Source organism: Anoplophora glabripennis, unplaced genomic scaffold (assembly GCF_000390285.2).
Source record: "Anoplophora glabripennis isolate ALB-LARVAE unplaced genomic scaffold, Agla_2.0 scaffold514, whole genome shotgun sequence".
NCBI classification, from domain to species: domain Eukaryota; kingdom Metazoa; phylum Arthropoda; class Insecta; order Coleoptera; family Cerambycidae; genus Anoplophora; species Anoplophora glabripennis.
Window position 1 is genome coordinate 68363 of NW_019416592.1, and position 27061 is coordinate 95423.

The 27061-nt window shown below is 31.5% G+C and overlaps 1 protein-coding gene across 1 annotated transcript; it reads left to right on the plus strand.

Annotated features, from left to right (window-relative positions):
- Positions 1-26695, plus strand: LOC108912157 (platelet-activating factor acetylhydrolase IB subunit beta). Its single transcript, XM_018717327.1, has 4 exons — positions 1-329; positions 22517-22665; positions 22778-22964; positions 26280-26695. Exons 1-4 carry the CDS (start codon positions 264-266, stop codon positions 26559-26561), a joined length of 684 nt encoding a protein of 227 aa, XP_018572843.1. The 5' UTR covers positions 1-263; the 3' UTR covers positions 26562-26695.
- Positions 26696-27061: the final 366 nt, after the last annotated feature.

The window sequence follows — 27061 nt, forward strand, 5'->3', positions numbered from 1 at the left end:
GAGTACGTGTAAGCACAACAAACGACTCTCATTAGTCGTTATCGCTTCTTTTTTTTTCCAACTCACGCGACTGGCCGCCCGTCCACCGTCAACAAATCGGAGATGTTATGAATGAGTGCAACCGGTCCGCACCAAGGGGACGCCAGCAGGAGTAATATAGTGAGAGGCAGGAAATTGGGGAACGTCATTAGTAGGCCGAGCTTATCGCGACAGGTTTCGTCGATTGTTTTTCGTGGGTTTGTTTACTTCTCGCTCGTACAGACATGAACCCGTGTGTGATTCCCGAACCGGCGGACGACGTCGTGGGGGATGGCAGGTGGAAATCGATGGTAAGTACGATTTCTGTATCGATTTTCGAGAAACAATCGAATTTTCCAACAGTTGAATCTATGTTTCTCACCGCGCACGCTTTGCTGTTTTAATTGAATTTGTTGTTTTTATAATCCCAGGTTTTTAAGAAGTCTGTAATTTTGTTTTGATTTTTTTTTTCAATCAAACAAACACGTATTAGTACCTACTTAAAATTAAAATATATGTTTCCCTTTAGAACTGGTAGTATTTTGACAAAAAAATACCAAATAGTATTTTAATTAGAAAATAGTATTTTGTAATTAAAATGCTTTTGTTTTAATTAATTTAATATTTCACAAAAATGTTTTAAATACTGTTAATGAATATTTTCAATATATTTAATAGTCAACATGCTTAATATATCCCACTAAACATTTTTCAGTTTCTGACATGTTTCAGAAACGTTTCCATTTTTCTTGAAACGTTCCATAAAAAATCCATGCAACCTTCTGGTAACGTTCTAGAAGCCCAAGATGTCCTCCCCAAAATACGTTTCCAATGAAACGTTTCAAATAATTGGTTTCAGTAACATTCTTTTTATGTTCCATTTATGCCCTCGATATTTTTGTTTTACGTTTCAGTATATTTTCAGAAATGTTTGAGTAACATAATAATTTTATTACCATATTGTTCTCATAATGCTCTCAACTTTAGATCATTTTCATTTCAAAAGCGTTTTTGAAATAGTATAAATAGTGTGAGTATTTTTTTAAATATCTCTAATACTCCTTTGTGATATTTTTATTTGTATTGTGAATGACTTAATTCGAACTAAAAAAAGTTACATTGTATATTAAAAAAAATAAATATGCTCTTCTAGTTTGGGGATGCGGCAACTTTTACTAAGAATTTCTTTCTTTTTGAGAAGCCACTGAAAAAAGTTTCTAATATGGATTACGAATTTTGCCATTCATCGTACAAATAAAAATATCACAAAACAATATCAGAAGCATTAAAAAAAACTACACATTTTATATTGTTCAAATACGCTTCTGAAATGGAAATTTTCTAATGTTGAGACCATCATGAATATGGTAACAATGACGAACTGATAATTAGAAAAAGTTAGTTATGATTATGAATCTTGAAATGGTAGGTACATGAAAAACAAATAACATTACTGAAAATAGTATATTACGTAATAAGTGTTGTAAAAAGCATTTTACGCACCAATGGAAAAGTTACGCACGTCGCCGCGTAGCGGCGAGTGCGTAATTCTATGAGTGCGTAATTGCATTACACCACGTATTATGTACTATACTTTACCTACGACCACTACTTTAAATACTTAAAAACACACCGTCTGCGATCAATGCAAGATTCCTATTACGTCGTACGGTAAAAAAAACGCACAACTTTTTAAGTATTTACAGTAGTGGTCGTAGGTAAATAATATAAAGTTATGATTTCTTCTACGCATGGTCAATATTACATATATCCTTTTAATAATAATAATAATAAATTATACAGCAGAAATAAGGATACAAAATGATATCTTGTCAAAGTAAATATCTGTAGGTATACCTAAACTCTTTTATTTAAGCATGCCTATACACATAAACAAATATAAACATTTGTACAAAATATAAAATAAAAAAATTCACTTGATTCATCCATATTTCAAATAGTTCTCACTGACTAAGTAGTTGCTCTTCAAATTATATCGAAACGTATAGTTGTTGTTCCATTTTCTTAGTTCTTGTCCCTTCTTGTCTGTAATAGGTAGTGGGTATAACTATATTTAGGTAGATGAGACGCAAAATTGGAAATCTCTACACATATCGTTTTAAACATTTTGCATCAATATTCACTATTTTATATGCACCTTACAATAACCACAACTGCACACACTACAAATTATCACATAAAATAGCGTCAAAGTAAAGATGAATAACAACGAAACCAAGCAAACTGACAAACCGCACACCTAACCTAACATAATAACATAATACGAATTGAAACGACACACGGGAAACAAATAAACTCGGGCTGTTACGCGCAGTCTACGCAAGTCACGAACATACATTTTTTCTAGACTTGTGTTATAAATATGCTACCACATTTTTTTTTCTAATTATCTCTTTATATAAACAAAGGCAAATGAACTAACGCTTGAGAAGGATTGGGGATTGAGAGCAAAATTTAACTAATGCCGATAGTTCCATAAGATAAGCAAAAATAGCAAAGGGTTGTTCGTCTGTTATGTTTCCGAGATCGAAAGGGAATGTTTCGAGTAATGTTTCAAACTCTCTTCAATTGTAACGTTTCGGCTATGTTTCACTAAATAAGTTTTCAAGTGCTACATTTCTGTAATGAAACAGAAACGTTTCTAGTTAATGTTTCAAATGTTTAGTAAAACATCTCATTTGCAACGTTTCATTTACGTTTCGTGTTTAGTGGGATTATTTTAAATACTAAGTAATTTATATTTAAAATACTTTGCCAAAGAAGTAAAGTATTTTAAAACACTTTCGTACTAGTGTTTTGTAATTTGTATTTTAAATACATTTTGAAAATATTTTGCCCAGCTCTGTTTCCCTTACACGAAAATGATTGTTGTAATAAACTTAATTTCTGGTTATATTAAACTGAAAACAATGACGTTTAAGGTTAGAAATTTGTCTAAAATGTAGGGATATCCATTAATAGCTATTGCGAAAAAATTCAGTCTGATTCCTTAAAAAAATAAAAATAAAAAGTGTCAACTCTAATTATGCTCCACTTACGAGATATAAGATGTTGAAATTTGAAAATATTCGCATTTTTAAAAACTTCAATTTAGAATGATAAAAAATGGAGTAATAAGCAATTATTTATTTAATTAAAATGACCCTTTTCAAATGGAAACATCTTTATAAAATAAATATTTAATGATCGATTTAATATTCGTTTTTTTTTAAAGATAGAGCTTATAAAAGTCCATTAAATAAGATATAATTTGAATTTATTTTCAGTTATCAAAGCCTATCTTAATTTCTTTTGTGACAAATTAGACAAAAATTGGTTAGCGAATTTTTTGAATATTTAATATCTGACTACGCCACTGGATCCTGCACCTCCTAAACATGCTTTGTACCCACAGAGCACCTAGAGCGTACGTTTCCTATCCCAAAGCATGGGAACCGATGAAGCCAAATTGCGGGGAAGTGGAGTGTGTGAGGTAATCTGACCGCGCATACTTTGATCAGGTCCGGATTAAACAGTATTTTTACACTTATGACAAATATTCATTTTTCAAGTTTGGAATTCAGAAAATAATATATTTTAATATTTTGTTTAAATAAATCTACAAAATAATTTAAATATATTTATTGTCCTCTAAGTAATGTTAGTTTATTTAATATTTGTCTTTTAGTAGATTTCACTGATTTAAATATTTTAACTTCATATACTTTTCACGTACAGTCCTTCTTATCCATATTTTTTAAAATAAATTCACATTAAAAAAGCTTTTTATTACATGATACACAATTTTATTTTTCTGTAGCTTGGATGTACTGTTTTTATAGGAGTTATTAAAAAAATATATTATTATTTCTATTTCTTAAATTGTCATTTTTCTTTTTTAAACGACAGTTTGCTTATCACTCTTGGCAAGTTTAAAATTGGCACTGCATTTTTGGATAAATTTCTAGCGCCGTTTTTATTAATAATAATAAACTTGAAAATGTAAAGAACATATAACAGACGATTTTGAGAGCGCCCAATCTTTTTTTTTAATGGCTTTGATCCTTTCCAATTTCATTTCCACCCTCTTTAGAAAACCTGAGAATAAAATGGGTATCTAATACAATTTTATTCAGTAACTAATTACCTGTAATTTAATATCAATGTATGTTTATTATTGAAATTATATTTTGAGGGTTCAATATTTATAATTATTTTTAATAGCCATCATGAAAATAAACACCAATTGTGACAAAAAAACTAATTGTAAATAACCGGTTGATAATATGAGCCTGTATATTTACATCAGTTAATAACGTGACACTAAAAAATATGAAGCCAACACTGGAAATAAATGCATGTGAGATAGAGAATGCTGCGCGAAGCCGTCGAAATGGTATAAAATATGTTTATGTTATTACTTACCTAAAGAATGAAATTTCAGCACTATTGTGATCAGATCTGCTATTACAATCGTCAACGATACACTGCCCCACAAATAAAAACAATATGTTTAATAAAATACTAACGATGTTAACACCTCGAATGTCTAACAACGACTTGAGAGCGCGAGGCTGGCTGGGCTGAGGTTGGGCTGACGGTTGGCTTCACCGGCTTGCCTTTACAGTTCAGTCTATTTTGTCTATGGTTTGTACCATATTTCATGAAAAATATATCCTTTGATTTGTAGTAGTCACAAATGGATTCACATGTTTATAGATGCAATAGAATTTTTTAAACTCTACCTTTCAAAAATAATCCTAATATAAGTTGGTCAGTATTTTTTTTACAAAGGTGTTTCCATTTGAAATTGGTCACACTGTATACATGCGTACATCAGTAGCGGAGATACAGAGGTTTCATAAATGATTACAAGCCACATAACCAGTAATTTTGTTCGGAACAATAATTTTATTTCCTCATGTTGGCCATTAAATTTCAGTAAAATTAAAAATTATTATTTAGTTTGAAATAAAAACACCGGACTCTACCTAGGGACCCAAGGGTTTTTGTGGCCGCTGATTCCGATGCCAAGGTCGGTTAAGCTCTATCACGTTAAGTTCAAGGTCATTTGAAGGTAGAGGTTAACCGATAGAAAGGCAGGTATAAAGGCAGAATGGCAGGTAGATGAACAGACAGATAAACAGCGTGAGCATTCCAAAAAAAATGTCCCAAATTTTTTCACCTTCTATCCTTACTTGAACCTTCAAACGATCTTGAATATGAGGTAATAGAGGTCAACCGACACCGGATTCAGACTCAGCGGCCAAAAAAACCTATGTATGAATTTTTTCAGATTTTTTTCAACCACCCTTTCTTAGTTTGACCTAAAATGACCTTGCACTTGACGTGATAGGGCTTAACCGGCCTAGATATCGGAATCGGCGACCCCAAAAACCCCTGGGTACCTAGGTAGAGTCAGATGTTTTTTTCAATCTAAATGTTAACCTGTGTTATTAAAACAATAAGCTCAAGACTACGTCAAAACACAATATTCTCTTTCACTGGCTATGATTGGTGTAATTTTTCACTAGATTCTATTCAACCAATCAGCAGTTTCATTATCTTGATCGTAGGCGTAACGGTTTGTAATTGTTCATTGTAAACGAATAATTAATATTGGTGACACCAAGATGTAACAATTTTTTGGTATGATATATTGTATATACATGAAAAAGATGAGATATTATTGGATCTTTTCCCTGGGATAAGCATTGGGCTTTCTGGGGTGGGCCGTGCACAGTCCTGCCCCCTCTAGCTACGCCCATGAATATTACAGATTGTAAAGGGCAGCAGGGGACAGGGGACAGACATAACACTGAAAAAAAATGTAATGATTTTTTTTATATTTATATAAAATTATATTTCCAAAAAAAATCTATTAACTTTTTGTGAAATAAATAGGACTAAGTTATTTTTGGTTTATTGAAGTGTTTGGTAATTACTGAAATATTTAAAATACAGTGTGAATTTATTATCAATTGTCAATACCCTGTACCTGAAAAATAAAACGATATAATTTATTTATTTTTTTTGTTCCATGATTACATTTTTTCCTACATTGAGTAAACGTAGTAAAAATATTTTTATTTACAAGAAAGTTCATCACGCTAATCTTGTCAGTTACGACAGCGATTAAGGAAGTAATAAAGATAAATATTGAGTCATAAAAAACTGTGCAAACTGCTAAATTTTAGGATAACATGTATTTTAGTGTACACTGTATGGCTGTACCAGATCACCGATGTAATATTTTAATTAACTAATATATTTGAGGGATTTTTTCATTCACAAAAACCACTACGCCTCTGCCTTGGTCGTCATTCAAAAGGGATTAAATAAAAACTAAAAAATTGGAAAAATAAAAATTCAGACAGGGGTGGTCCACAATTTTCCTGTCTACACTTTGATATTATAAATTGTGCAATATTAACTCAAAATATGCTTTCTTGTGCCCATTTTGATACCAGAACTATTGAAATCGTAAAAAAACTAATTCTTTTATTATTTATATAGTAATAGTGATGGTAAAAGAATAATTTTCATCTTGTCATATAGGTATGTGAAAAAAATATGATTCCAATATGTTTGTACTGCTGGGAGTCAGATCTACGTTTCTGGTTTGGGCAGAGACTTATCTGTTTTACCTCCTATTCATGCGTAAAATTTCGTTTCAGTATCTTCATTTATTCAGAAGGTATTTAGAGATATACCTGTATAACATTGTTTTTAAACGTTAATAATATAAAAATTATAGCTTCATGAGCAAATGTTTATATATTATTATGTATACAGGCTGAATTATCCAAAAAAAAATTTAATGTACAGGGGACTCAAAAAATCAAAATGCAATTCGAAAATGACTTGAAAATATACTTCTGCACGGCACTGAAAACTGGTCTATTGTAAAACCTGACCTTATGCAAGGCAAAGCATGCAGTCGGCGACCGACACGGCGGCAAACTTTAATAAAAATGAACGGACAAAAAATTTTAAGAAATAAATAAAATTTATAACACCTATTTTATATCAGCAAATTCAACTGCTTTTGTCGCTATTGTTATTATTAGTTAATAAAATTTATTTGTGGTTTTAATTAATAAAATAATTTGACATACCTGATGTTACAACTGTTCAAAATTTTGTCCACCGACGCGTAAACATATTTTAAACCGTCTTACCATGTTTCTACGAACTAACACAAATGTTGCCTTGCTTCACCGTAACAGAAATGCTTCACTATAACACAAATGTTGTCTTGCTTCGCCATAAATTAAAACGATATCCATCAACTCCGAGTTGCTATACATGTAAGCCATTTTTGACACTAACTACTAAAAAATCTTTTGTAAACACTATCGCAACGACGATTGTAAATTCGGATTTCAGTATTCGGAATCGCTTGGGGCCATGTGAGCGAATAACGTTAGAGACTACAGTAGCCTAGCGATGTAAAAGTTGAAAATACTACAATTTTTTTCTCGGAAACTATATAGATTTTACAAAAAATTTTTTACGATATTGATTCCATTCTTCATGACGCATCTATTCTCTTTTTTTGTATAAGTAATAATCCTGTATATTCACAAATTTGACTGAGAAAAATGCTCCTTCATTTTTGACGAGTTGTAGTGTAAAAATTTACTACCCTGCTAAATATTGATTCAACAAAAACTATTTTATTTGCATATATTATTTTTCTGTTTGTTTTAGTAAGGTCTTTGTTAGTTATTATTATTTTTTATCATAACAGTATGTTTAGATCAGTATTTTTCATTCTTTTACAGACAACTAAGTTCGTGCAAATCTTATAATACTGTATATTTTTTAATTATATATATTTAAAAGTGCTGGATTATACATTCTTACTCAAATTACTCTTTTCGTTGCAGTTTCCAACGTTTTATGGTATTCTAATAATAGAATAGGTTGCGGTTTATTAATATTTCATGATTCTACAAAATGATTATTTATTATTTACTAGAAACAAATTCCAAGAAGACTTATAGAAATCAAAAACCACAAATGTAACGATTTTTATTGGTTTTGTTAAAAATTTATATAAAAATATCTACATAGCACCAAAGTCAACATTAGGCGTGTATTAAATACATTTAAAAATATTTTTAGTTTGTCGATAAGGAACTTCCTCAAAAATTCCAGGTCAGGGAAAATTACGACGACTTTGTAACACATATACTTACAGAGTGGTCCAGATTTTAAGGCGGACATTTCGTCAGGTGATAGAACAAATTACTTTAAATAAAGCATTGATTTTTACAAAAAAACAGCGCGAACTTATTCAACATCCTACGAGTCAGTGGAATTTTTTAATAAAAATGTAATTTTGAATGAGTCAAAAGTTAAAAACCCATTAGTGTAGAGTTTTTTAATTTTTTAAGGAGCTTATTTGAACTCTTTTGATATATTTCGTTATATTTCTAAACAAAATTTCCCATAAATTTGTTTATTATTTAGTTATTTTCGATTTACCTAAGAATGTTGTAAGCTCAATAAAAAAAAAAAATTGAAATTTAAAACGGCTAGTTTCTTTTATAAATTCTATTGATAATGAAAAGCACCAATGGAATTTGTAGAATACTCATTGGCGTAGCAATTCTGAGGTTGTGAATGGTACTGACATTCCGTATTTCCGCCACTGATTGACATTTGTAAATCAAATCAACAGGTTTTTATTTCTATTCAGGTAAATCATTGGCTTAATTTTCTTCAGTCTACGTCAAACATCCTGACAGATATTTCAGAAAATGTGATATTTGTTTCTAATTTCAACACCCTGTATCTCGAAAACAAAGCTAACCCACGTTGATATGAAACTTTTTGCGTAAAATAATTTGTTCAATCGCCTTATGACGATTCCACCTTAAAACCTTGACCACCCTGTATTCATAGATTAAAACATGTCTTGATACGGAAAAATGTTTGAATAATAACGATGGTGAAACGAAAATTGTACCGCCTTTGTATATTTCCGTGTAAATACCAACACAAACATGTAACAGTATATCAATCTACACTTTTTATCTACATCAAACCGATGCGCGATGTAAACATAACGCCAGCTTCTACTTTTATATGTAGGAGAGGTTACTGTTTCAATTCGATAAGAAAGAGTAATAAATAATAAATATTGTCCGCGACGTTAAATTGGTCACAACTAGTGAATAACAAGCTGTGCATATTTCTTTCTTCGATAATAAGTACATGTCCCTAGACACATGTTTGTGGATGTACACTGTAAAAAAAATCGGTGTGAGTGAAATCAATAAAGGTGAATCCATTGAGTGAAATTATCGAGTACATTTGTTTAACAAGGAATGTTTATTTGTTTGACAATGAAAAAAAAAAGAGCGCCAATGAGGGTGTAATTAACATTTTCACTGACGGATCAAATAGGAAAGAAGGTACAGGATGTGGGATCTATTCTATATCCCTACACATCAGATATCAGTGGGCTATGCATGTACATGCCATAGTGATACAAGCAGAACTGGCAAGTATAACCATAGCTGCTAAAGAAATTGCCAGCAGGCAGATAACGGGCAAAAATATTTGAATCTACACAGATAGTAGATAATCAGTAGGTACTGATCTTGCATAATCGGAAGATAATGTCCAGATCAGTATGGGAATGCTACCAAGCGCTGGTGGTGGCCTCAGCTAGCAACAACATATCTGTATGCTGACTTAAGGGATACGACCGGTGCAATGGCAATAAAGAAGCTGACAAACTAACTAGGAGAGCAACGGGTCTAGATATATTTGGACCCGGTCCCTGTATGCTCTCGTTGTCATGTTTTGAAATAACACCCACAAAGAGTTTAGAACACGATGAAATGAAATAAACAGCTGTCTATTTGCTAAGAAGCTCTTAGGATACCCCAGCAAAGACACAGCCAAAAAGTACCTAGCTATGTCCAGGGTAAGTCATCGCCTGGTGACGGGTATTCAACAAGATACTTTTGGCTAAGGAAACACCTCTACAATATGAGGAAGTGCGAAACACTCCTCTGTAGAGGTTGGGAGCAGGAAGACGGGACAGTTGTCCATGTACTTTGTGAGTGCACTGGTAACTCGTCAATGAGAGAATTTGTGCTAGGAGAACGGTTGCCATCTATGGCCCACATCAGGGAGATGCCCCTGAGCAATGGCATCACCTTTTTCTCCTTGATAGGTTGGTTGACGGCTCATCTCTCGCTGGGAGGATGCACAAGAGGCCCATTGGGGCCTAAGTGCTGTAACTCAGTATACTGAGTTACCCTCCAAATTATTCTAGAATCCAGAATGCCAAACAATACAAGATGCGAAAATAGTATATGTACTACGTACATTTATAGGCTCCTAAAGTATTTAACATATCATACTCTTCCAGTAAAACGTTTCTAAACATGGTACGTAATAAAAAACGATTTGAGATAAACTAATGTTGCTCTTGAACCTTATATACATTACATCAGAGTCATTTAATCAAACTAATTGCAGTGCTTTATGCAGATAGAAAAGTTCATACTGCATATGCGCTAATGGTCTGTTATTTTCTCCTTAAGGTTTAATTTAAGTAAATTAAATAACTACTCCTTTTAATCCTTCCCCCTTATAACTTGGACGACCTTGTGGCAGAATGGCTATTATGTGAGAAAATATTCGCAGCTCAATGAAAAACTGCAAAAAAACATTCTAGAACAGCAGTACCTACCGAACTTAATAGTTTTTGATGTAAGAGAAGTTGATATGACCATTTTTCACATTCCTTCTTAGACGTCAAATTAATCTTAATATATATTACTATTGTTTGTTATGTAAAATGGTGTTTTCTTTTAGTTACTTTAAATCATAGCAAAAATGATATAGAGGGGGTTCCACCTAAGAGGGATTCTTGTGTAACTCTGCAACTATAAAATTTATAAAAAAATGGTTTTAATAAAAGTTGTCTGGAATCATGTGGGCTATGTAAAGAAAATATTTTTAGCTTTACAGGGTGTTCCATTTCGCGTGAGCGCTACATAACTACATACTTGATTAATATTATGTAGAGTTTATTAAATGTACATGGTGTTTAGAACTTACCGTTTTCTAGATAATCGGTTGTTTTTGGAAAAAATCACGATTCAGCTTTCTAAATGAAGCTAGATACCTTATAAACCGTAAGAGTTAGAAACCTGCAGTTTTCACAGTTCACACATCAAAAATTACCATAATAATCAAAATTTATACCAGTCTACAACTTAGCATGAGATTATTAACGAACATCTACAGTACCTAATAGTTTTATTTTACAAACATAAATTTTGATTATAATTACTGTAATGACCATGGCAAATCTTAATCTCGTCGTCTATATAAATATAACTAGCAATAAAATAACAGAACTATTAAATGTTAATTTTGTAAATAATATTTACAATGTGGTAACTTTGCAAAACTGAAAAATATATATAATTGTTAAATAATATGATTTTAGGAAACGTCTCGTAAAGATGTCAGAATATAAGTATGTCGTTTTGTTAGAATTGTATTTTCACTTTACGAGTTTCATAACCATTGTTGCGCTAATGGCATTTGCATGTTCACTTATTTTAGGATTATAAGCAGGAGTAATAAAGTAGGAATGCTATAAACGTATGAATTATAAAAAAAATACATTAATGTACAATCCCCATAATGTCTTTTAGAAACTATTATTTTGCTGGTCGAGTGCCTTTTAGTAAAATCCCCCTTTAAAGGGGGAGGATAATATTCAGTTTTTATTTCTCACAGTTCGAGAAGCAGAATAGTGCACTTTGGGATGTTTTGTCTTAGCCTTTGTCTTAAAAGCTTTCCTAGATCTGCGACCCTTGAAGTGAATGGAAAATCACGGCCTCTAATGGTTTTTGTAATCGGAATCGAAAATTTGCAATTGGAAAAATCGACTACACGTATAAACCAACTGTATAAAAAAAATCGAGAGGGGTTCAATCTGGAGACCGTAGAGGCCGAGGTTGTGCTCCTCTTCTACCTGTCTATCGATTTAGATATGCAACATAGGAAGCTTTTTTATTTCTTTACTCAAAATTTTTGTGAAAAGAAGACATAAATGTTTCTAAATGAGCTAAGTTTTTAAGTGACATTTTTTTAAATGCAAATTTTCAACTTTATGCAAAGATACAATGAGAAAATTATTAAGGGTGGCAATTTTCAACCCCTTTAACCTTTCTAAGGTCGCAGATGTTGGTTTAGAACAGCTTTTAATAAGACAAAGTAATATCCCATATTGCGTTATTCTAGTTACTTTGGATTTAACCAATTTTCGCCGCAATGAAGAGGGATGCCTTATACAGGGTGGTCCAGATTTTAATAGACAAACTTCGGGAAAGTACTAAACAGCAAAACTTCACATCACTTTTCTCTATGAACGTAGGCGCAAAAAGCCACCATTTACGAGATACAGGGCGTTGAAATTAACAAAAATAAAACATTTTTTTAAATATCTGGAAAACCACTTCATCAAATTTATTGAAATTTGGTACACATTTTTTTTTTAATAATTCTCCTAGTTCTGTATGCATACAGTCCAAATTCAAAAATCAGTGGCGGAGAAACAAGGATATTTAAAGTAAAACTTCTACGCCACTGAATTAATTGCTAATATGAATACATTTGTAACGATCTGAAACATTTCGGATGGAAAAACATTTTTATTTTTGTCGAAAAGTGAATGGTTTACGAGTTATGAAACATTATCCAAGTAAACATCTTGCCACCTAGACTAAATTCCGATCTGATTTTAAATTTTTTGGGCAATAGCCTCTTCCAGTTGATGGAGGACATACCTTCGGACCAACGAATCGGGACTTGGTTTCAAATGGACTGGGCGTCAGCACATTCTGGCCAGGTAGTTTGTGAATGGCTGACAAACAACTACCAAAACGGATGGATTGGTCGGAATGGCCCATACCTTGGCCACCTAGTTCACCTGATCTAAATATTTATAGATTAGATAGATTATTTTATTTGGGGGAACTTAGAAAAATGACGTTTATGCCGTTCTTATAGCAAATAGAGACCAGATAGTGCAAAGGCTAAATGAGGCCTATACTAATTTGAAGCAAAATCCAGTTTTGCTGTGAATTCTATAACCAAAAGATGGCAAAAGTGCATTGAGTTTGGAGATGGACACTTTGCAATTGATTTAATTTATTTGTTTTTCATATAACATTACTTGTTGTTCGTGTTACTTGAAAGTTGAACTCGACATGTTTGCTATGATATTGAAAAATGTATCAAATTTGGATAAATTTGATGAAGCGGTTTTCCAGTTATTTAAAAATATATATTTTTGATAATTTCAACTCCCTGTATCTCATAAACGGTGGCTTTCGGCGGCTATGTTGATAGAGCAACGTGATATTAATTTTTGTTGTTTAGTACTTTCCCAAAGATTGTCTATTAAAATCTGGACCACCCAAATTCGTTTTATTTTTCCCTATTTCAACGTTTTATTTATTTGAATAGTATGTCTCATAACTCGTAAACCATTCACTTTTCGACAAAAATAAAAGACTTTTTTGATCCGGATTGTTTCAGACCGTTACATAATGTATTTATATTACCAATTAATTCAGTGGCGTAGAAATTTTACTTTAAATAATGAAACGATATCTTTGTTCCTCCGCCACTGGTTTTTGAATTTGGACTGTGTACATACAGAACTAGGAGAAATATTTGAAAAAAAAAAAATGTGTACCAAATTTGGATAAAATGGTTTTCCAGATATTTAAAAAAATTGTTTTATTTTTGATAATTTCAACGCCCTGTATCTCATAAACGGTGGCTTTCTGCGCCTGTTCATAGAGCAAAGTGATGCTAATTTTTGTTGTTTAGTAGTTTCCCGAAGTTTGTCTATTATTAAAATCTGGACCACCCTGTATATAGAGAGAACAAATGAAAGTGAAACAGATATAGACAGGAAGAATTTACTACATTTTCTTAAAATATCTAAAATATAGCAAAAACAAAACAATGTACGAGGTGTTTTTGGCGATTTTAATATATATTTTAAATAAAAAACAAGTTCATATTCATATTCCGAAATCTCAAAAAGAGATATATATATATCTAACTTAAGAGTGTTATAAACAAAGAAGACCAGTTTTTGAATGCCCGAATAATTTCCGTTCGGTCCTTCTCAACTCACCAACATGTTGAGAATTAAAAACTTGGCCTACCTGGGCCGCCTTTTGTCTTTCAAGGTCCGCCATTACGTGACCGGAAATCCTCAAAGACGCGCAGTCTACATCTACGTAATGCAAAACGAGGATTTTGTTATAGCTGTTTTACATTGACAATTTATTGATCAATTAATTCATGAAGTGGCTTCATCAAGAAACTGGACAAGTGTAATGCACCAAATCTGCTGTCAAGTAACTTCATGAATTTATTCATCAAGTTCTCGACGAATTAGAGCATGTTCTAATTTTTGTCAATTTCTTCGTGAAGTTCAGAAGTACCAACCTAACAGATTTCCGGCCTCAGATCAGTAATGAGGTTATGTTATTGGAATATGTAAATAATTGTGTGGCGTCGTACTAGTTTCGCATTGTTTTTACTGATTTGTTACTTAAAAAAACTAATATTTATATAATACGTGTCAGAACGGTACCGCTGTTGTATCACTACAATTATGAGTGGAAAGGTGACATTTTTGAAATTTATTTGCTTCTTTGATTCGTTGGTAGAACTTATTCATACGTCAAAAAACTTGACAAGGTCTGTAGCAGTGTAAAACCACACTGTTTACCAATAAATTTGTGAATTAATTCATGAATTAATTCATGAATTAATTCATGAAGAACTTCGTCAATTTATTTATGAATAAATTGTAAATGTAAAACAGCTATTAGCCAATGCCTGTTGTTTTGGTCTGTACTTAAAGACGTGTCGAAAGCGATTACAAATTTCGTTCTGCCGCTTGAGGCAGCTTTAATAAAGCGAGGAAAATACGATTTTAACCGTAACATCTACAGTGCTGGACATAGTTATAAGTTCAATCCGAATTTAAATCATCAAAAGTTTAAGTTCAAAATTTTTTTAAATCATCGAAAGTTTAAATTATTAAAAGTCGATTCGTATCCATGTTTGTTAAAGTGTTTTCTTTGTTTTCCTAAAATTTAAGCTCAATTGCATTCTTATCAAAAAATTATGGCAACACAAAAAATATTGTGCATTTTTAAGTCCTAACAATTTGGACAAAATAATAAGTTCACTCAGTGACGGTTTTACCATAAGAGCTGTGGAGCCGCAAAACACATAAAATTTTATGTATTTAATCATATTAAATATCAACAAAATATTTAAAGAATCCAAATGTACTCGCGCTAAAATAAATCTAGGAACAAAAACACAATAATATTATTTGTCCAATATACGATAATTGATGCAGTTTTTTAAAAAAATTTTACGGAAAATGGTTGTTGTTCAGGTTTTATTTAATTAACTAACAATTTTAACAATAAAAGCCTTTTGAAAAAGTTCCTGATCAGGAACGAAACGTCAAGAAAGAAATCGCTGCTGTTTCTTTTATCCTTTTTTTAACCGACTATCCACCAGAACCCAATTCCCAAGAAAATAAATATATTTTATTATGAAAATTTCTATTATATGTTCATTTGGCCAACAACATATGTCTTCAAACAATTTTATTATATTGATGGTAAATTTCGTTTTGTTCTGTTTCAAAAAGTCTCCAAAATGCCATGTTGTAATAGTAAACAAAATATCCCTCTTATTTTCTCCCTTTCGTAATATGAATGATTAATAGAAGGTGCCTATAATAAATTAAAATTACCTGACTCACACCAAATTCCGCATTGATGCACTGCACTGCTAGGTAATTTGTCAACCGTTTGTAAACAACTGAGATTTATTGGCCAGTCGCTCAGTGCGGCTGTATTATACGCCGTTTGCCCCCGCGCGCATTCTTCAACTGGGGGTATACATTTCTACCACTTTCACGTTTAGTTCGATCAGACCTGTATATAGGAATGGCTAAATAAATATGGAAACAAGTTTTTCAAATATTTCAATGCCGAGTTGCTGCGTTCTTCAATTGAGATCGGAAAGACTATACCATTGCTTTCCTTCCCATAAGCTACCGCTTGGCATATGCTGTGACAGAATTTAGGTAACGCTCCCCACATGCTAATATATCAATGCAATAAATTCATCAGTACCGTAAGATAGACCATTTTAAACACTAAAACTATGAAATGTATATTGTTTAAAACCTAGTTTTATGAGACTTCGCAACATCCCTGAACTGCGTAAAACAAAGAGAAAACAAGAAAGGAAACACTTATTATACTATAATAAAATGTTTAAATATAAAGTCCTTATAAAATAAAACTAATAAATGTTGTATTTACTCTTCTTATTTGTTAAGTTTCAACAGAGTTCAACAAAATAATGTTAAAATATTATGTATAATGGTGAGGCAATGAGTTCTAAATTTATTTAAAAAAATGGAATGGAAATCCGAAATACTGGTTTGTAAATTCAAAAATATCTCCCTCTCAGACCAATTTGTTGTTTTTCAGTAGCTGATTTGATAAATAAATAATGACTAATCTCACTTTATAAACGTGAGTATCTGCTAATGCCTTATACATGAAAGTAAGTAACAAATAAGACAATGTCCACACCAATCATAAGAATAAACCCCAATACCTCCATACCCCACAATATTATAAAACCGTCTGGAATTTGCTCTTTGAAGTGATCAAATCAAAGGTCAAACAGAATAAATTAATAAAGATTAAACATGTCTCAGTTTTCTTGACTGCATAACCTTTTTTTTAGTAAGATAAATTAATAAAGATTAAAAATTGTCTGTTTAAACATGTATCTCAGTTTTCTTGATTCCATAACTTTCTTTTTATGTACAAACGCCCCCCAAAAGTCCATCTCTGGATCCGCCCCGTCATAAACACCCTCAAATTTGTCTATAGTAATATAGCAGTAATTCAAAAACTCAAAAGTGATGAAATACTTAAAGCAAAAATGTGTTTATTTGAAGAGAAACCGTGTTGCACAATAGTTTGCATTTGAAAACAATGTCGGCTGTATTTTTATCGTTGTGCGATTTAGTTGCATGCAAAATTGCTTAGGTATGTCGGTGAGTAACTCTAGAGCGGTTTTTGCTGAGGAAGTTTTTAATAAAAATTAATAGGCGCACTTGGGGGATAGTAAACAGAAATAGACTGATTTATTTACATCAATCTACTCGCCTACTAAACAAAATTAATCTGTTTCGAATAGTTTTGGTTTAATAATAATGTTTACGTTACGTGTTTTTATAATTTGTTGTTCCCAATTGTCCCTTGAATTTTAGTTCAGTCGAATGGCGACGTATCGAAATGAATTCGCGGATATTAAAAAAAGTAATATTAAATTCAAGGATAATATTTGCTGACAACTTATTGTGAGTTTATTATTGAAATTACAAAAATGTTTTTAATGCAAAAGTTTTAGCTTTTTTATGAATTTTTATATTACAGTATTAGAAAAGCAATTGAATAATGGAAATTGCTAAATTAAAGAAAAAATATGTTTAATGGAATATCCTATATATTCGCGGATACTTAGCTTCGTTAAATTTTTCTCTTTTCAAAAATACATAATACGTTCTCACTAAACATTATTTTTTTGTTAAAATAATTTCTTATAGGGAATAAATTAATAATGATAAATAAACTTCTGTCGAAGTAATTTGTTTGTTCCGCGTGCCTCGGCCATAGCCACTGCGATTCGTCAGACATAAATGTCTCTCCTGTTTTTTCAAAAATAGTTTTACACTGAAATTTGTCGAAAAGTCCTGAATCAAACAGTAACATATATATTTTTGAAAAGAGAAAGGTTTAACGAATAAAAAAAAATGTTTTCTTTAATTAAGTGATTTCCATTATTTTTGTTTTTTCTAATACTGTATTACAAAAATTCATGAAAAAGCTAAAATTTTTGTATCAGAAACTTTTTTATAATTTCAATAATAAACTCACAATAAATTGTCAGATTATAGTGGCTAATCCTGTACAACATTGGATCAAAGATTCATTGGCTCATAGTGATCCCAACCTACTTATTCAAAATCGTTTAATTTAGCCGACAGAGTGCGTCAAAATTCCCGAGAAATTTCTGTTTTTTTTTTGGAATAACTCGAAAAAGTGTCCATCAATTCGAACCTTTTATGAAATGAAGATCTTTGATGCTCCAAAATATGTTGGAAAATGCTAAAAAAAAGTAATAATACACGTAAACATTTTATTTATTATTTTTTAAACATTTGTATGTTCTCAAAAAAATATTTTCGAAACCATAAAAAAGTTCAGTTGAATTCAGAAAATCACATCCCAAAATTGGTTCAATGGGCATCTTCCATAAATTTTGAAACTCCAAATAAGAAATCTTATTCTTATTATGTCTATTTTCCGCACACCCTGTATATTTGAATATAATTGTCCAATACTTAGTGGGATTTGATTGAAGAATGTTTTATATAAATTACGCGCAACATACCTTTAAATTAAATTTATTATGTCCACAATCCATTGATTATAGTATTTATCACACAAATTTAAAAAATCGACCATTTTACATTTTTAAACGCGCTTTATATCATTCAGATCAAAGATTAAATCATTTAATTTACGTCTTGTTTTTAAAATCGGGTGACGACCATTTAACGAGTTTGTCTTGTTTTTGAGACCAATTTAATATGTTAAAAATAAAACTAGGTAGGCAAAATTAACCCGCCAATTCACCTTTTTATTATTTCATAAAAATGTAAACTCTAATTCTTTCCGCAAATGAAAAATTACCGATATAACTAGCAGTTTTGAGACTGATTTTGCTTTCAATAGCACCAATACAACAATTAACTTTGGGTACTGCTAGGAATATTTTCAAAAGAGAGGAAATAAACTAAGGAAATAAAAGACTACCCACAACAAAATATATTCGTGATTTTTTCTTAAGTTTCATAAATTTTTATGTGCAAAATAATAAATTAACGAAAGTAAACATGTAATAATTAAAATGTACTTTAATTAGTAATAATTTAAAGTTCATTGTGAATATACAACAACGATTTTCTCGTTGAGGCACCCAATAACACATATTTTCTAATGAAGGTAGTGACGGCCTTAGGCATTGCAGGAGCATGCCGTTCTGATGAGTTATGCAAACTTACTTTGGACAACGTCAATTTCAAAAATTTCGATGACGTTGTAGTTACAATTCCAAATTCTAAAAATGGTATGTCACGTACATTTACAATTACCTCTCATCAGGGTTCTGTATCTCACCTAGAAATTCTCAAGAAATATATCAAGATTAGATTGGAAATTAAAACTGAAATTTCACGCTTTTTTATGCGCTATCAAGCAGGTAGATGTTACAACCAACCAGTCGGTAAGAATATCCTTTCTATGATTCCTAATAAGATTGCACAGTTTTTGAAACTAGAACATCCTGAAACATATACAAGCCATTCAGTCCGAAGCACATCGGCAACGATACTGGCTAATACAGGAGTTGATGTATTAGCAGTCAAGAGACATGGTGGGTGGAAATCAGCTGCAACTGCAGAAAGTTATGTTGCTGACAGTTTAAGTTAAGACTGTTAATTGATCCTTGTCTCCTTCAAAATACTCCCTCTTCTATTCGCACACTTTTGAGTGAAAACTAAATGAGATATCAACAATTCAAAAACATGTGGCTAGAGAAGAGGTTATGCGCAACGCAATGCTGCCAACCAATCAAAAAGTTCGGTTATTTTTTTAACAGACCTGGTAGAACATCAAAAATGCAATGTATCCTTTGTGCATAGGTACTGTTGTCTTAACTATTTTACCTTTAAAAGCTGTTCTAAAATATTTTGTTCCTAATTTCCTCTATATTTTCCTTAAAAAAATATTCTAGTTGAAATAATTTCACAATTGAACCGTGAAGTTTTACGGTCTAGTGAACTTGGAGATAATATTCATTTACAGTCCTCTGTTACGTTTATTTCCAAGAACTGTAGAAACGGATAAAAATAACGAGGCCATATTTGAGACAGGTTTCTTGAAGTTGACGTGATATTTAAAAATTGTTAGGTTTTTTTAATCTTTCAATGAAATATATTACATACATTTTGTCCAAAGGCCTTATAAGTTTCAAGTAATAAGGCTTCCCTTTACTGTTAGTTTTTCACAAAACTTTCAAATGCAGGACAAATATCAAATTACCTAAGCGCCGAGTTAAACTGAATCAATGCAACCAACAGCACATTAAAACAACACTTTAAATCCGCAAAGTGCAAAAACAGTTCTTTTATTCTCTAAGGACTGAAAATGGCACTACTCTGTAAAAAAATGATTAAAACAGCATTTTTAATCCACAGAATATAAAAAAATGTGTTAAATTTCATTCCTAAAGATTTATATTGACACTTTATACCATTAAAATAATGATTAAAGCGGCACTTTAAATCCACTAAGTGCAACATACGACATTTGAGCAAAAAGTAACGGGAGTTTGCGAATTGCGAGTGTTATATCTTGTCTATCGAGTTGATTCTTTATTTTGTGTAATGACAGCACTGTCAGTGACGTACCTGACAATTTTTAAGCAGGTATCATGCTTAGTTTGAATTTAGCGAACAAATGAATAAAACTTATCTCAGTGTTTTTGACAATTTTTTGGAAACTACGTTGCTGTAAGTGTAATAACATCACAGGGGGGCTACTTTGAAGGGGATGTTATAAAAACTAAGAATTCCCATTGCTTTTTGATCAAACCTCGTATATTTTTCCAAGTGTAAATTTATTTCCAAGTGATTAAAAGTGATACGTTACTCTTTACTATGAAAAAGTAGATTTAATCAGCAGAGTACATGCACTATTTTGTGATGTTCACCTTAAGCGACCTTGAAGGTAATTTAGAAAGTGTCAACTTCTGAGTAATTCTTGGATATACATAATTCGACGAAATTTATGGGGGCAAGTCACCAGATCATCCGCGACAATAAACGAAATAAAGTGGTAATTAAGGAACTAAAGGTCATTGTGTGGATTGTTATGACCTATGAGAAAGGTGTTGAGGATGTTGTTGTTATTTAGTTCGTCCACTTAAGTGCTTCGTCGTTTTATGCGACTGTATCTGTTACCGAAAAACATCTGGAAAATGCTCGAAGTATGAGTAGTTATTTTTTTATTTTTTTCTTTATTATTACGAATGGTTTTTGTAAGTCTATTCACCTAGCGTAGAAGAATTTAGTGTAAAGTTAGTTTGGTGCAAGTTTAAAAAACAAGAAAACGTGTTTTACATTACAGATAGTTAATAAATAAAACATCGGGAATTGTACTAAGCCTTCCATGTAACATGTAACACTCATACATATATGATCTTTCCAAGATAAATGCTCGTCAATAGCAACTCCCATAAATTCTAAATTTACTGAACATTTAATATTTATCCATTAATTTTTATTTTCTTTACATATTCATACTTCTTTCTGCTATGTTTAAATGGAATATACTCTATTTTATTATTATTTAATTCCAAACGAATGTTGATTAAACCATTCGGATATTTTTAATAATATAATTCAAAAGTGAAGACACATATGTTTTCTCACACTGGGGTATGATACAAACTACTCATGCTCTTATACCTGTCTTTTCCAAATTACTAGGAAGTATATTATGAGTACCTAGACATCGAAAACTCTGTGGCGACAATAAAATATTATGCCAATAATGGGCAATATGCGTTGTAGTGGCAGAAATAGGTTAAATATGTGGTCAAGTAGTGTGCCGCTCTATTCTCACAAAACGCAATGCTACTGACTGCCATAAAAACACGTGCCATACCAAGCACAGCGTCAAGCCCCCTCACACACGCACAAACGACAATGAAATGCAATGCCAACGTCCCTTGGCAAAAAACTGGATTGTTCACCGACACGTATCGAATAAATTGATCGATGCAAAGTTTCAGATCAGAGGCAGACAGACATAGATATGCACCTGTGACCTCGATAAATATTATACTTATCACTTCCATCGATATTAAAATTACCTGCTATTATAACTAGACTATTTTTGTAACGCTAGAGCTTTGGAAGTGCGTACTTTCTCGAAAGCGAGTCAATTTTTTTAACTTTTTGATGGATGCATCGTTAATAGATGTAAAATTTTTTTGTCATATTGACGTTTGTAGTGAATATTCATCGCATTGTTCAAAATTGTATAGCTTGTGGGTCATTAAATTTTACAACGCTTGAAAATTCTTTTAATTGTTCTGTTAGCTATAAATTTCACCAATGTTTTGAATCCCAAAAATCAAAATAATATATTACAATCGTGCAGATTGTTGATGAGATTGTTGGAAAATTGCCCTTCAAAACCTATGACCCGATCCTCTGTTTCTTCCATATATTGGTAAAATTCTTAATTTTTAGCACAATCGTTACGTCCAGCAGGCAAAATCTAGTGAACCGGAAGTACTGTTCATTGGAGATTCTATAATACAACAATTACAATTTAGCACATTATGGACTGAAAAAATTAGCTCTCTGCATTGTATAAATTTTGGAATAGGAGGTGACAGGTGAGTGTATCTGTTTATTTCACCTGTTACAAATAAAAAAAATATATGAACCAACCAACCAAGAATAAAATAATAGTTATTTTGTAGCCTTAGCAAAAGTATTATTTTTTAGAGTTGAAAATGTGTTGTGGAGGATTCAGAATGGAGAATTGGAGTTCAATACGAAAATAAAGGCCGTTGTGTTATTTGTAGGCACGAATAATATCACAGACTGTACGCCTCACGAAATATTCGAAGGGATTGTAGAGATAATCAAGGAGATTAAGCATAGACTGGGAAATGTTTTAATTGTTGTACCCGTAAGTAAAATTTGCATTTATTTTATCTCGTTTGGTAGAAAATTGAGGTACCTATGTTTTACTAGAATTACTCATAAAAGAAAAAAAATCAAGTTATTCACATCACCATTTTAACAAAAAATGTAGTAGATAAAAAATAATATTTGATTTAAAATTTTTGTAGGATGTGGTTATCTGAGAAAAGAGGAACGCTTATTTTTCAATAAATCCTTGTCAGATATCCTTACCAACTATCACAGTACAGTGGTGTAGATGTATATCGAACTTTAATCATCTTTTGTATAGAAAATATAGATATCCGCCTTTCGCTAGAGCAATATTTTTTCTAAAAATCGTGTAAAAACGAATGCAATGCATATTCCCGTGATTTTCATTTAAATCTTTTAAATAAACCTGACAATTCTTATCTTAAAACTCATTGAAAAAATATATTCATCAAATTTGAAACCTCTTCTATTTATTCAGAATCAAAACAAATCAATTAATTTTATTATATTTGTTATTTTAAAAATGTATGCGATTTGACGTAAACCTGACATTGGTGCATAACAAAAATTATTGAAATTAAATACTCTTTCGAACTAGTATTGTGCAGGGTGGGCGAAATTCGACACTTTTAGAACGTTTGTAAGTTTGTAACATTTCTCGGAAAGGTAGAAAATATGTGGTTGAGGTGTCACGGGCTCGGTTTTCCAGAAAATTTTTATGGCAAAAACCTCATCTCGATATCAAGATTCGTGTAAGAGATACAGGGCATTTTTTACCCTATAACTTTTTTGTTTGTGAAAATATTTGAAATTTGTAAAGTGTTCTTTTGTAGATAGTTTTTTATGTACACACATTTTTCTAGAATTTTCAGTTTTTTATTATAACACAATATATTTTTTCATTGGCAACTAATTTTTCCACATTTGTTTCATTAGGAGCGTTCCTTCTACAGAAAATCCACGTAATTTGCGCATAGTCTCAGCTACACACTCTCCGTACTTGTAATGAAATTTTCATAATCTTCACTCGCTCATTCGCCGTATAGCGTTCCGTTTTGTCTAACCGCAACAAGTTTGCTACAACATGTGACCCCGCACAATACTGCCAACTTTTCGGAATGAAAATGACGCACAAATCAACGTTACTTTCGGAACACCCTTTATATCTCCATGAAATTAAAACTAAGGATAGTAAGTATAGTTATTATTTCTGATCCATGTAAAATAAATTACTATAAGTACAGAGTAGTGACAATCTATCAATCTTTTTATCTACCTGCCTTATGTAGTCTATCAGGTCGCATTTTTTTAAGTGTGTTAATTTGCACGTACGTCGCATTAGAACGAAAATTTATAGCCGTCCTTTACGCTCTACTTATCACTTAATTAAACCGTATTAGAATTGGCTGTTAAAGAAAAGCTAAACACGTAGGTGCTGTCAATTTAAATTCTTACTTTATTAGAGATTAGTCCCTATTATATGAGATATATTGCAATAATAAGCAGCATGCATTTCCTTTTTCAGTCAAGTTTATAAATGCCATATCATACAGTGTGTTCTAACACAGTGAAAACCTAACCTCCGGTAACTTGGTACATGGTCATATTACGACGTCACATTCACTCCCACTTCTGATTTTTTATGGGGAATTGAGTCGAGTGATACATCATACGGAAAGTCTTGTGCTCCTCTATAAAATCATGTTTTACTTCTGTCTAAAAAATGTCTGTAAAATGTCTAAAAATATTTTGTAAAATTACTTTTAATCTTGATAAAATTTTACATTTGAAATGATAAAAATATTTGTAAAATTTGCCAGTTACCCAAAATAATGTAATTGTATTGTAAAATTACAAGTCTGTCTATAATTGGAGATAAATTACAATAAATTGAAAATAATAAATTGTTAAATTCAACGAACTGTTGATAATAGTTTAGTGTAAAGAAATATCTTGCAATTTCGATGATAAATTATTAAAACATTATAAATAAAATACATTAAACTTTAGAAAAAATATGTAATTATGTCTCTATAATCGAACAGATCTGTGACACAAATGTAAAATCACAACAACAATTTATGGTGCATTTTTGCGAAAAAACTTTTAATATATTGCAAATATAATGTGAATACATATTTGATTATTAAATATATTGGGATTTGCCACCCGAATCTAGATTGTGGAATCACCGCAGTTGTTAATGTGAAATTACAATGAAGGAAATTACAAACCAATGTATTCCCATTTTAAAATCTCAATATGATACCCAATCTTTTCATCCTATACTACTAAACGAATTTTATAATAATTATTTGAATTGGCAGGCCTTAGTGTAAAATTACAAGGAAATTACATTAAATCTATAGAACCTACAGAGTCGAATGATACATCATATGGAAAGTCTTGTCCTGCTTTATAAAATCATGTTTTATTTTTTTAAATGGCTCTAATATTGAGTTTAGATTACTTGCTGCCAGCAGTATAATGTAAATTGACAATTACATAATTTTAAAGTGGCTGTAAAAATATTTTGTAATATTGCTTTCGAGCTTTTTAAAATTATACAAATGATTCAAATTTTTGCTAAATTTACCAGTTACTCAAGAAAATGTAATTTTATTGTAAAATTACAATTGTATTCTATAATTGAAGATAGCGACAAAAATAATAAAATTTAAAAATTCAGCGAATTATTGGTGATAGTGTAAAGAAATATCTTGCAATTTCGATGATAAATTATTATAAAATTATAAATAAATTACATTAAATATACAGAATATATAATTATGTCTCTATAATCGAACATATTTGTGACACAAATGTAAAATCACAACTTTAATCTATTTATGGTGCATTTTTGCGAAAAAGCTTTCAATATATTGCAAATATAATGTGAATACATATTTGATTATTAAATACATTGGGATTTGCCGCCCGAATCTTGATTGTGGAATCACCGCAGTTGTTAATGTGAAATTACAGTGAAGGAAACTACGAACTAACTATTTTCTAGTAATTATATGAACTGTAATATATAGTTGAATTTGTTGGCCATAGTGTAAAATTACATGGAAATTACATTAAACCTACGGAAGCATAGTACCCACATCAATTTAATGGAAATTGTATTTGTGAAATTACATTTACATTTGCAACATAAACGTAAATTTACATCAACTGATATTTTACTGTATCTTTTCAAGAATTTAATACGAGTTATACACATAATGTAAATTTACACCGTCTTTTCTCGAGTATATACAAATTAGGTATTCCAGCTTATTTTATGAATATTATTCTTAAACGTTATTATTCAACGTTTCAGACCCTTCTGCCCAGAGGTCAGTACCCCAACCCGTACCGGGACAGAAACGACCACGTCAACACCTTCCTCTTAGACAAGTTCTGCGACGAAGTCAACGCTGACGAGACCACGGAGAACGTGCACATCGTCGTCATAGACGACCACATAGTAGGCAACGACCAGACGATATCCCACCACATCATGCACGACTACCTCCACCTGACCAACAGCGGATACACGAAAATCTTTTCGAAAGTGTACGAAAAGTTGTGCGAACTACTGAAAATCACCCCCACTAAGTGAACTAGTATTACCGCAATTGTATTCCGTCTATGCAATGCTGTGTTTTGTATTTATTTTTGTATTTGTTAGCATGTATTTTTGTATCGGATACTATACGTACTATGGATCGTGCATTAAAGTAATGTTAATCATGATGTGTGATTTATTATTTGGATCTATTTGTACAATAAGATCCTGTGTGTGTGTAACAAAAATTATGAGAAATCTTTTGGGATATAAACTACGTAGTCATAAATATTGTATTCAAATATAACCTTGACCTTTGGAAACACATATCGTAAGTTTTCTCAAATTCCGTTGTTTTTAACCTCTTTTTTTCGTAATTATCATACTCCGCCGCTAGACAGGGTAGTCTAACCTCAAACAACTAGGTCAGGAAATGTAGAGTTGGACGCGACTTTTTATTTCGGCAAGCTGAATTTATCACTATAGATGCTAAATATTATCTACAATAACATATTAGTTTCCACAGTCATAAAAATGGAGGGAAGATTGTTTTA